The sequence below is a fragment of the Puntigrus tetrazona genome, chromosome 15 (assembly GCF_018831695.1).
Source record: "Puntigrus tetrazona isolate hp1 chromosome 15, ASM1883169v1, whole genome shotgun sequence".
In the NCBI taxonomy this organism is placed as follows: domain Eukaryota; kingdom Metazoa; phylum Chordata; class Actinopteri; order Cypriniformes; family Cyprinidae; genus Puntigrus; species Puntigrus tetrazona.
Window position 1 is genome coordinate 17,391,645 of NC_056713.1, and position 13,614 is coordinate 17,405,258.

At 34.0% G+C, this 13,614-nt stretch overlaps 2 protein-coding genes across 2 annotated transcripts; both read left to right on the forward strand.

The window, feature by feature from the left end:
* Positions 1–2,492: 2,492 nt before the first annotated feature.
* Positions 2,493–3,508, forward strand: LOC122359274 (olfactory receptor 51A4-like; the record flags this gene model as incomplete). Its single annotated transcript, XM_043259582.1, is given in 2 exon segments — positions 2,493–2,540; positions 2,543–3,508. Coding segments are annotated over 2 exon segments (1,014 nt in total), but the record flags the coding sequence as incomplete, so codon positions are not given.
* A 5,581-nt stretch (positions 3,509–9,089) lies between these two features.
* LOC122359275 (olfactory receptor 52E8-like) lies at positions 9,090–10,103 on the forward strand. The gene has a single exon (XM_043259583.1). The coding sequence runs from the start codon at positions 9,126–9,128 to the stop codon at positions 10,101–10,103; it is 978 nt and encodes a 325-aa protein (XP_043115518.1). The 5' UTR covers positions 9,090–9,125.
* Positions 10,104–13,614: the final 3,511 nt, after the last annotated feature.

The window sequence follows — 13,614 nt, forward strand, 5'->3', positions numbered from 1 at the left end:
TTTCCTTCAGCAGTAGGTTTTTAGGTTCATTATGTTGACAATAAAAATGAATATATATATATATATATATATATATATATATATATATATATATATATATATATATATATATATATATGATATACCGTTGTTGTTTTTCTATTAATTAATACATCTGATTTTAAATGTTTACAATATGTACCGTGTTCTTAATTACTGACACCAAGATTACAAAAAATAACCAAAAATAATTTATTGTTGCTATTTGAATGCATTTTTGTGAGCAGTCAATATTATGCTGACATATATCATGTTACCCTGGTTTCATCTATCCAAATGCTTTTAACTGTTAACCATTTGTTAATATGTACATATCATTCAAATAATGCAAACCAAGAATCCATTTTGACACAAGTATGCCTTAGATCTGCTTATGAAGTTCTTTTTATTGTTTTATTGTTATTTTTTGTTTTTACTTTTGTGACAGTTATTTTTGTATTTGCTGTACAATAAATAATACAATCTAAGCATGTACTAAGATATTAATTTATTGATTCAATTTAATTTAATCCTGTTCATTGATCAATAACGTCGAAACAAGTGAATCTGAATTTTTTTATTTTTGTTATCACATTTATTTAGTATAACCTCTCTAAAAGTAGCACTGCAAAGTATCAGTTTCTCTAGATAATCTGATACATGAATAAGGGAATATGTTGCAAATAACCCAATATTCGAGATTTTTATTTGTCACATACATGATTAAATAGAGAATACATAACCAGCAGTAAAATGAAAGTATGGTAAATTTTTGTAAAACTTCACCTGTTAACTCCCCTTGAGCTCTGCTGAATTTTGGGGATTTTTTTTCCAGATTTTTGCATACCTGAATTGAATACAGTGCCATAATCACATATATTGGAGTAAATTGATAAAAAGAAGAATAATTGGCCTAGAGCAAAATCCAAATAATCCCAGTGGGGAGATTATTAAAATAAGTTTTAGAACTATGAATCACTGTCATGAGGCCTACTGTCAGTGCATTATACTGGAATTATTTATCAGTTTTTTTCATTCAACCAATCACTCAACATACAGTAGAAGTACTGATTGTCTTAAAGTCAATGTACTAGGGTTGTGGCGATACCAGGTGTCTTTGTTGATAGTCATTCTCCTATTGATGTATAAAACCATTATTATTATTATTATTATTATTATTATTATTATTATTATGCAGCATATTATTGCTAAATTGACAAGCTATTTCACCTCAGTTCCGCACATACATACAAATGAGGCTTCTTCTACTCATTGGAAATATTAAAAAAATGGACTCTAAAACTAAGCCTATAACAAAATTTAACTGAAAGGTGATAAACCTTTTATGTCAAGAGTGCTAAAAGAGACATCTTTTAGACATCTTATTTTTAACATCTATGAATGAACAGATGTGCCTATCATAAGCATTATCATTGCTTCATTAATTTCTCCTCTTACTCTCAATGCCAGAGTCATCAGTGCATCTCTTTCATTGTCTCTTCCACCGATGTTAAATCCTATTATTTATGTTTTAAACACAGCTGAAATTAAAGTCTTAATTAAAAACTGCTTAAAAACAGAATTGTGCCATATAGAAAGAACATTTCAAAATGAGGGTAATTATTCTTTGAATTCTTATATACAAATTTTTTTGTCATAAATTCATTATATAGAAAATAAGTGTATAAAATAGTTCAATTCATAAATTCACTCTGCTACATTCCTAGCATGTAGGTATTTGAGACTTAATGTGTGTTGCGATATGCAGTTTGTAATGTGTTCTTAATTACCATCGACACTCGAGTTCTGCTTATATGGTTCTTTTTGTTATCTATCTGTTGCAATGTCTCAACTCTTTGTTATTTCTATATTTAACTAAAAATCACTAGTGGAAATGAAATTTAGGATTTCCTTCCTTAATTCATGTATCAGTTTATCTAGAGAAACAAACAAAAAAAGACATACAAAAAACCTGGACACACACAAACAAAATAAATCACTTGTAGGCCTATTATAACTGACAAAGCACTACTAAAAGTGAAAAAAACTACCTCTCTCTGTCTCTTCAAACTATCAATGAAATCTGGTTCCTGCTACACTGTGCTGCAGTGCGTTCTGTATGCACAATCGCAAAGGACTAGCAGTGGCCAGATGTTTACTTTAGCATAAAGTATTACATCATTGTGTTGTCTAAAATGTCTCAAGAGATGAATCAGAAAATATATTTGGATTCAATTATGCAAATATCCAATGATCTTTCCAACATAAAAGATTAAGGGTGAGCAATTTCATTCAAAGCAGCTCATAAGTGTTCAGACATTTAAAGACATTAAAACTTTATATAGTCATATACAGTTCTGTGATTTAAATACTTTGCAGAAACTTCAGATAAATGCGTACGGTTTTTAGAAGAGTAATATGAAAATGTTGTGAATTCTTTAAATTTTGTTTTATGTCTTCATGGTAATTTCCATTTTCAGCTTGTTCAGGACATCAAACACAAAGCTGACATGAGTTCTTCAAATCGAGTTTTGTACAAAATATGTCTATTGTTCGTCCTGAATACTTTTTCATCAGTGGACTTTCAGGTACACCATACAGCATGTATTACTATATTTTTTTATGTTTCACATATGTTATCGCTGTAATTGGGAACTCTGTAGTCCTTCTCATTATAGCTCTTGAACAAAGTCTGCACAGTCCAAAGTACATTGGTGTGTTTAACTTGGCCTTGGCTGATCTTGGTGAAACTAATGCAGTGATTCCAAATATGATGAAGATTTTTTTTTCTGACTCTCAGTATGTGTCCTACAATGCTTGCTTGGCTAACATGTTCTTTGTTAACATTTTTATTACTGTGCAAAGTGCATCTCTTGTTGTTTTGGCATTTGATCGCTTTATTGCTATTTGTTTGCCGTTAAGATATCATGCAATAGTGAATAATACTGTCATGTCTATAGTGTTTGTAGTAATATGGATGTTTAACTCTTCTGTTGTGGCTCTGTCAACATCTTTGATGACCCGACTTTCATTCTGTAAATCTAATGTGGTACAGAGTTATTACTGTGATTATGGACCAGTGTTGAGGTTGGCATGCAACGACAACAGCATTAATATGTTCATAACAAACCTCATTGCAGCTTTGTTTCTTATAGCACCTGTGTTTATTATAGTCTTATCATATCTGGGCATTTTCTTTGCTCTAAGTAAAATTACAACTTGGGAAGCACGTTTAAAAGCACTGAAGACCTGTGTTTCTCATCTTTTGTTGGTCGGAATATTCTTTCTTCCTGTAATATGCATGTTTATTGCTTCATCAATTATTTCTCTCACTCCCAATGTTAGAGTCATCAGTGGATCTCTTTCGTTTAGTCTTCCACCCATGTTAAATCCTATCATTTATGTTTTAAACACAGCTGAAATCAGAGTCTTAATTCGAAAACTGCTTAAAAATAGAATTGTTCCAATTAGAAAGAAATTTTTAAAATGACTGTAATGATTGTTTGTTTTCCTTCAGCAGTAGGTTTTTAGGTTCATTATGTTGACAATAAAAATGAATATATATATATATATATATATATATATATATATATATATATATATATATATATATATATATATATATGATATACCGTTGTTGTTTTTCTATTAATTAATACATCTGATTTTAAATGTTTACAATATGTACCGTGTTCTTAATTACTGACACCAAGATTACAAAAAATAACCAAAAATAATTTATTGTTGCTATTTGAATGCATTTTTGTGAGCAGTCAATATTATGCTGACATATATCATGTTACCCTGGTTTCATCTATCCAAATGCTTTTAACTGTTAACCATTTGTTAGTATGCACATATCATTCAAATAATGCAAACCAAGAATCCATTTTGACACAAGTATGCCTTAGATCTGCTTATGAAGTTCTTTTTATTGTTTTATTGTTATTTTTTGTTTTTACTTTTGTGACAGTTATTTTTGTATTTGCTGTACAATAAATAATACAATCTAAGCATGTACTAAGATATGAATTTATTGATTCAACTTCTTTTTAATCCTGTTCATTGATCAATAATGTCTATACAAGTCAATGAGCTTGAGCTCTGTTGAATTTTGGGGATTTTTTCCAGATTTTTGCATACCTGAATTTAATACAGTGCCATAATCACATATATTGTAAATAGAAGAATAAAAAGAAGGATAAAAAGAAGAATAATTGGCCTAGAGCAAAATCCAAATAATCCCAGTGGGGAGATTATTAAAATAAGTTTTAGAACTATGAATCACTGTCATGAGGCCTACTGTCAGTGCATTATACTGGAATTATTTATCAGTTTTTTTCATTCAACCAATCACTCAACATACAGTAGAAGTACTGATTGTCTTAAAGTCAATGTACTAGGGTTGTGCCGATACCAGATGTCTTTGTTGATAGTCATTCTCCTATTGATGTATAAAACCATTATTATTATTATTATTATTATTATTATTATTATTATTATGCAGCATATTATTGCTAAATTGACCCGCTATTTCACCTCAGTTCCACACATACATACAAATGAGACTTCTCCTACTCATTGGAAATATTTATAAAAAATAAAACTAAAACTCTAAAACTAAGCCTATAACAAAATTTAACTGAAAGGTGACAAACCTTTATTTACAAATTATGTCAAGAGTGCTAAAAAGACACATCTTTTAGACAAATCAAATGACCATATCGCCCAACACTAGAATTGTAATGCCATGCCAGCAGAGGGAGCCATCACCCGAGTTCTGACTCGTGTCCAATCCCTCTGCGCTCATTTCCTGTTTGCCCAGCATAAAGCCAGAACACACAATGCTTGTCGTAAAGTGTTGCCAGTTTCACTGCCTTACCAAGCGGTTCTCTCATGATTATTCTGACTGCTGTTTTGCGTATGACCTTGCCTGCTTATTCTGACCTTTGTCTCTTCGAATCATCCTTGTATTCTGGTAACCTGGATTGATATTTGTTTTAAGACCCATTGCCTGTTTGACTGCCTTTGCTATTTGGAAATCCCTTAAACTTGTTTGCCGATCTAACTGTTAATAAACCTCTGCCTGTTATATTTGTTATTTTTTTACAACAATGTACAGGTTTACTACCACATATTTTACTTAAAGTTTCTTACCTTTAAGTGTGACCTACAGATTACATTTTAATGTGCAAATACATGCAACTCAAGATAAAAACAAAGTAACCATATTTAATACACAGAACACACAAAATATCTGTTGTCACAATTCGGAGCAAATAAAATTGCCAAACCATTCGTTTATTTTTAAAAGGCATTATTTGAATTTTTATACCTTTTCAAACATGCATTTATATAATTAAAATCATACTCTTTAACAGAAACAAATAAGATTTTTTTTTTATCATATACAAATTGTGCCAAAATTTCATATTTCACACCTAACTCAACTTTTAACTTTACTCCACTCTTGTTTTCCTTTTCTGCTCCTTCATGCTCGATCACTCCAAGTTTAGCAAACAAGAGAAGTAACTCATCTGTCACTCACAGTAAATCAGTGGCTTCTCCTTGCCTTATCACCTGCATCACTTACCAAATGTATAATTTATCTCTCTCTGTCAGCGACCAGGGATTCACATGTGATAAAAGCAATCGAAATAGGCTGGTTTATTTAGGATTGGAGACACACATCCAAACTTTAATTGAGGACTGTAAGAAAGTGAGGGCTGTAGAAACTGCTTTGGATGTGACTGGGACAACTGGGTGTCTGTGAGGCACACTAGTCGTGTTCTGTTCTGATCAGAACGTCAAACTGGTTCTCCCCACTAGGTGACACACCCACAGAGAGACCTGATGAAAGTGCTCCAGTAATTGGCGATTCTGTTGTATGGAACGTTAATATAGAGACACCAGCCACCATAGTCCATCGTTTACCAGGAGCCTCTGGTCCCCTCCCTGCTTACTAGGTTGATAAGATACACAGCAGACTGCTGGGTCTCAATGGCTGAATTTCTAGGTGATGTCCACAGAATAACATAGGTTTCACACACAATTGGAAGAGTTTTTGGGCAGACCTGACCTGTTGAAAAAAATGGTCTTCATCCCTTTTGGGGTGGTGCCGCTCTTCTCTCTAGAAATATGTATAGAAATAGTCTTAGAGCTCGTACTTGACTAACTAGGGCCCAGGTCAGGAAGCAGACAGACTGGCTAGACCAACCATGCCTCACGTCACAGAAGGCAGTTCATTCTCAGCACATAAAGCTAGGAAACATTAAAAATGTCCAAACCAAATTTAAAAAACAACAATTTAATTGATGTTCAACAAATAAAAACTGTTTATAATACGGAGAGGTAAATGGTAAAACTTGGCTTACTGAATATCAGATCCTTTTCTGTAAAAGCACTTTAAATAAATGATTTCATCAATGACCGGGACCTAGATTTGCTTTGTGTGACCGAAACCATACTAAAACCAGATAAATACATTACTTTAAATGGGTTTACCTCCCAAAATTACTGCTATAAAAATGAACCACATCCAAAAGGTAAAGGGGGAGGTGTTGCTACAATTTATTGCAATATTCTCAGTACTTCTCAGAGGGCAGGCTTTAAGTAAAACTTGTTTAAAATTATGCTGCTGCATATAACATTATCCAGAGAAACACATGCTAGTGATAAATCCCCTGTCATGTTTGTACTAGCTACTGTATGCAGGCCACCAGGGCACAGCATAGATTTTAACAAAGATGATGCTTATATTAGTCTGTTTTTTAATTGTTTGTTTGTTTTTTATTTTATTTTCTCAGTTCATATCCAGATCAGATGTTGGAGCTTTTTTAAATGCACACTCTGTCTGTGAATCTGTTATGTGTGACAACAGAACTCAATCAAATCTGTGTGACATTTAATCAATCAGTTAGCATTAGTACTGCATTAGTGCTGCTCCTCCTCTAGTCCCACATGTGATGGGAATTTCATTTTACTCAGTAAGTATTATGACAATAATAAATATTATCGGTTTAGCACAAATAAATGAAAGTAAATCACATACACCAGTTACTTTTCTAATAATGATTTATAATTTAGTTGTGCTCAGTGTAGAAAGTTTTATTTGTTTTGTTTAATTGTTTTGTAACCTGAACAAAAGTTGCATCATCTTTGATTGAAAGGGTTTTTGCTCTAGGGTATCTCTTTGTTTTTTCAAACTTTACCTTATTAATGAGCCACGTTAAGGCACAGAGACATGTACAAACAAAATAATGTTATGATGACATGATAAACAAAATGTCACTCAGTGATCATAAAGGAGGACTGCCTCTTTAGGGACAAAGAACAAGTAGCAAATTAAGACTCTGGAGTAAAGACACTTTTTATGGCAACAGTTTGAATGTCACTGACTATTTATCAGGAACAAAATAATTGCTTTTATGATGTTTACAAATCTTTTTTTGAATGTCACCCAGCAATTAGGAAAGAAAGAAAGAAAAATGTAAAATGTAAAGCAAAATGTCATTGATATACTTCAGCTGATTCAATGACCAATGACTTTCTGAATAAATTCTTACCTCAACCAAACAATCTAATGTGACTAATATGACAAGCTAATATGACATTCTAACTAATTAATATCTTGTGACCACAACATAATTTACATTGTATTAATCCATACAAGTCTTAATACCCAGGGTTCCGTTTAAGGCCCCTCTGTTTATTTTGAGTTGTTTGGCAGTATAAAGCTCACCAAATACAACTATTTGACGCAGAATGTACTGTGCACATAAAATAATGGCAACCACCCAGAGTTCAAAAACGGTTGTCAATTTTTTACATACATTTTGCATGGGTTCCTCTTACACATTTCAGTAATAGACATAATTTACATCATATTAAGCTATAAATGCCTGTAAACTGGTACTTCCGTTGCTGTCAAAGCCCTCAGATTTAATAAAAAATGTCTTAATTTTTCTGTATTTTGAACTTGTATCTTTACAGGCACCACTTCATGATGATACTAAAATCAACTACAATTTGGTCTTACAGGCATTAAGCCTAAGAGTCTTTGTATCACTTATTTATAAACACCAAAAGTAGGCAAGGCTGTCTATTCCCCTGTCTTGCATGCAAAAAATGTGGTCCTGCAGGCAAATAATGCGATAGAGTTGGTACCTCCAGCTGATATAAGGTCGGTGTTTTACAGTCCCTATTTTTTCTTGTGCCCAAGAAAAGTGGTGGGTTTTGACCTATCTTGGATCTACGAGTTTTGAACTGTATATTTGACAAGCTGCATTTAAGATATGTAGCTGAATACGGTCGGCCAGACAGGAGGCCTCAACCAGGAAAATGCTCAAGACTTCATCAGGCATGACAGTGGTTCCACTGAAATTCTTAAATTCTTCTCCTGTGGCATATAGCTGCAGTTACAGCGGTAGTCTCACTTAGTCTTCTCCATACGAGACTGCTCCAGCACTGGCTCCATAGCCAAGGCCCAAGTTGGGCATTGCAACACAAGACAGGCCTATGCACTAAAATGGAGCCTGTTCATCAAAAGATATTCCTTTCACCACGATGACCCCCAGAAATGTTCGATCAGAACAATTCTTTTCATTCTCGCAGCAAGGGTTGGAGTATTGGCTGTCCACCTCCACCTTTAAGGTTTACGTTGCTGCTAAATCCCTGGATTAGTTAAAAAAATCGAACAAACATAAAGCAGTGGCAAGATGCTTAAATGAGCATAATAGTATTACATCATTGTGTTGTCTGAAATCTCTCTAGAGGTGAATCAGAAGATATAACTGGATTCAAAGTCACAAATGTCCAAAGACCTTTGCTACATAAGAGAATAAGGATGGGCATTTACAGCTGAGCAATTCATTCAAAGCCGCTCACAATTGTTCAAGCATCATTTGCTCTGGCTCTACAACTTCAAGTGTACAAGTGTGATTTAAACATTATGCAGAAACTTTATGTATAGATGCATAATTGTAAGCTCTATGTATTATGTTTAAGATTGTTAGAAGAGTAAGATGACAATTTTGTGAATATATTCTGTTTGTCTTCATGGTAATTCCTATTTTCAGCTTGTTAAAACAAACAAATACAAAGCTGACATGAGTTCTACAAATGCTTTTTTCCAGAATATGTCTATTGTTCATCCTGAATACTTTTTCATTGTTGGACTTTCAGGTATACCATACAGCAATTATTATTGTATTTTTTTATTGATTGCATATTTTATCGCTGTAATTGGGAACTCTATAGTCCTTCTCATTATAGCTCTTGAACGAAGTCTGCACTGTCCAAAGTACATTGGTGTGTTTAACTTGGCCTTGGCTGATCTTGGTGAAACTAATGCATGGATTCCTAACATGATGAATGCTTTTTTTTCTGACTCACAGTACATGTCCTACAATGCTTGCTTGGCTAACATGTTTTTTGTGAACCTCTTTATTTCTGTGCAAAGTACCACTCTTGTTGTTTTGGCATTTGATCGCTTCATTGCAATTTGTTTGCCATTAAGATATCACGCAATAGTGAATAATACTGTCATGTCTTTAATGTTTGTAGTATTATGGATGTTTAACTCTTCTCTCGTGGCTCTGTCAACATCTTTGATGAACCAACTTTCGTTCTGTAAATCGAATGTGGTACAGAGTTTTTATTGTGATTATGGACCAGTGTCAAGATTGGCATGCAACAACAACAGCCTTAATTTGTTTTTAACAAATCTCATTGCAGCTTTGTTCCTTATAGCACCAGTGTTCATTATAGTCTTATCATATCTGGGCATTTTTTTTGCTTTAAGTAAAATTACAACTTGGGAAGCACGTTTAAAAGCACTGAAGACCTGTGTTTCTCATCTTTTGTTGGTCGTAACATTTTTTCTTCCTATAATATGCATGTTTATTGCTTCATCATTTACTTATATTACTCCCAATGCAAGAATCGTCAGCCTATCTCTTTCATTTACTCTTCCACCAATGTTAAATCCTATTATTTATGTTTTAAACACAGCTGAAATCAGAGTCTTAATTCGAAAACTGCTTAAGAACAAAATTATGCCAATTAGAAAGAACATTTTAAAATGACATCAATGATTGTTTGTGTTCTTCCATCATTAGGAATTGCATTACCTAAAACATTACCATATTTTTTCATAAATGTTTATAGATTCATTTTGTGGAAATTAAAAGTGTATGAGCAGAAAATAGTTCATGAATGTTTATAGATTCATTATTATGTGGAAAATAAAAGTGTACAAGCATAAAATAGTTAAATTCACTCTGTTATATTCCTTATAGTTAATTAATTACCGACCCCAAGAGTCAAACAACAAATTAAATCAAGAAATGTACAAGGTATTTGAATGCATTTTTTGTGAGCAGTCAGTATTGTGCTGACATGTTTCATATTACCCTGGTTTCATCTATCCAAATGTCATGTTACGCTCATATGAAAATAATGTAAACCTTGGACCCATTTTCACATGAGTATGTCCGCGATCTGTTTTTTTCTTTTGTTATCTCTGTATTTGCTGTACAATAAAAAATGAACTTCAAGGCTCTTCTTACAGTTCCGAAATATTAAAAATCCTTTATTCATACATGACTCACTCTAGAAACATTTAAAAAATATTTAAAACACTGCACACTGTGCAATTTATATGAAAGTGTCATTCAGCCAGTCTGTCTTCTTTCATGAGATCTCAGACTACAGTATATTGTTTGCAATTGTGGTTACTGAACAAATGCACTCAACCACTGTTGTTTTAATAGTGGAATAAACTATTGCTATTTAATCTAATTTAATTTAGTAATTTAAAATAAAATTGCATTTTAATTTTAATTTAATCTAATAATATTGTACCTATCTGTCTTCATTTTATTAAAACTCACACACCCTTGACCCTCTAACATTTGCATAATTATTCTCTAACTGCCATCTGTTCTTTAAAAATTAACACTAGATTTATTATTTCTATTCTATCCAAATGTTACGCCAAGCCAGCAGAGAGAGCCCTTACCTCTGCATGACCTGTGATCACTTCCTCTGCTGTTACTTCTTGTTATTTTCCTTCTTGGTCTATAAATCCTGAAGCAGGTCATTCACCTAGCATTATTGTTAGTATAAACCTTGTTCATTCTTGCCTTGTTTTACATTCTTTGGTTTTGACCCTGCCTGACTTTTTTTTATTAGTTTTATTAGTTTTAATTGTTTGCTGCCTGACCGGACCTTTGTTGTTGCCTCTTATACTCCTGTTTGCTGTGTTGGACATCTGCCTGATTTGACTATGCCTTTGCTTAATAAAAGCCTGCTAACGGATCCACATGCCTCAGACCCCTCATTTGTAACAGAATGCTACATCAAACCAGGATCCATCAGCTTTTCATCCGAACCATGGCTAGGTATGTGCCTCGCTATGTCATTGTAGACCCTCAAGCATTTCACCCGATCACTTGAAGATTATATTCAAGGAAAAGCTAGACCTTGCTTACCACTAAGACTTACAAGACTATTTATTGATTGACTTCTTTTGTGAGGGAATATATCAACCACTCAGGACACAACTTGTGGAATTTGCCTTAATATCTGTGGGGTCAGGATTCACGCTGGGTATTGCGTAGGAAGAGAACACCACTCCGACCCTTGTGCCAGCGGAGCCCGTTCACTAGATGGCTACCACACCTGATCCCTCAGCCAAGATGGCTACCACACCTGAGCCTCTGCACAAGATGGCCACCTCCCAGTGCCACTACACAAGATGGCTGCCTTCCCAGAGCCACTGCACAAGATGGCTACCACACCTGATCCCTCAGCCAAGATGGCTACCACACCTGATCCCTCAGCCAAGATGGCTACCATGCCTGAGCCACTGCACAAGATGGCCACCTCCCCAGAGCCACTGAACAAGATGGCTATCACCCCTGATCCCTCGGCCAAGATGGCTACCACACCTGAACCCTAGCACAAGATGGCCACCTTCCCTGAGCTGCTGCCCAAGGTGGCCGCCAACCCAGAACCACTGCACAAGAGGGCCACCTGCCCTGAGCCACTGCACAAGATGGCCACCTCCCCAGAGCCACTGCACAAGATGGCCACCTCCCCAGAGCCACTGCACAAGATGGCTACCACCCTTGATCCCTCTGCCAAGATGGAACCGTTAGCCAGGGCGGATATCCAGTCCGAGTTCTCATTGCCTGATTTGACCATGCCTTTGCTAAATAAAAGATAATGGATCCACACGTCTCAGACTTCTCATTCGTAACACTAAACAGGCACTTATTTGCACTGGTCTTGGTTCAGTTAAGAGGTGGACACAGAAAGAGAATTTTGAAATAGGGATTTAAAAAATTTAAAAAGCTCTGGGTGGATTTATCATTATAGGATGGATGTGTACACAAACTTCCAACACACATTTACACTGAACAAAATTATAAATGCAAATGTTTTGTTTTTACCCCAGTCTTTTCTAAGATCTAAGACTTTTCTATGTACACAAAAAACCCCAAAAACATGCAATTAGCATGCTAACTGCTGGACATCCATAGAGCTTACGTCCATAGTCCCAAAGTGTGTATACATTCAGAAATATCAACATATTTACATAATTACTTCTTAAATAAAATTCAACTGATCATTCGCTGAAGATCCTTCAATCAAACTGTGACTCAAAACAGACTCAAGATTGTTTATAATAAATATTTATATAAATGTTTATAATAAAAAAATAAGTTTTGGATCTATTTGATTAAACAGTTCAATACACTGGGACGATCTGTATATTCTTTATAATATGTTGTTCTTTATTTGTATTTTCTTTATAATATAGTGCTTTGCTCACAATTATTACCCTATTATTACCCAAACATCACATGTGTAGATAAGTCCCTGTGTGAATTTTGATTACTTTGGAACCAGTTAAGTGTAATTCACTTTTGTAAATATATCACTGTCTTATATGACTAAAAACACCTGAAGTTGTGTTTTAAAATAGTAACAATATTATAAAACAGTATTAATCTCATAAACTGTAGTTTGCTGACAAGACTATAATATAACAGATCAAAATAGAACAAATAGAATGGATATGCATGCAGGTTTTTCCCCCACTTCTTACATGACATATGTAGGCATGAAGATAGAACTTGTATGGAAACACTGAGGCCTACTGCATAGTGACGTACAATGTTTTACAGAGATTTATGTACACATTTTGATTTTCGGTACTTTCCACTTTAAAAGAAACATTTAATTGTCTGTTTATGTAAGAGATTACACTGTTTAATTAATTTAAATAAGCAATAAGCAGTTTTACACAGTATACTTATTCTGCAATAAAATAATTGAATCGTAAAGTTTTCCTGAACACAATGAAGGGTGCTGACCTTTCAATAAATATGATGACTCATTGCTCCCTTTATGTGCTCCCTAACTTGTTGCATGGTTTTAGTGGCACTTCATAATTACATACATATCTTGCATAAATGCATTATTCTAAAAGAGCCTGAATGTGACAACAAATAATGTGACAACAATACCGATTTACCTGTTTAGCACAAGTGAAAAAAAACATGTCAGTTACTTTACTGTTAATGACTT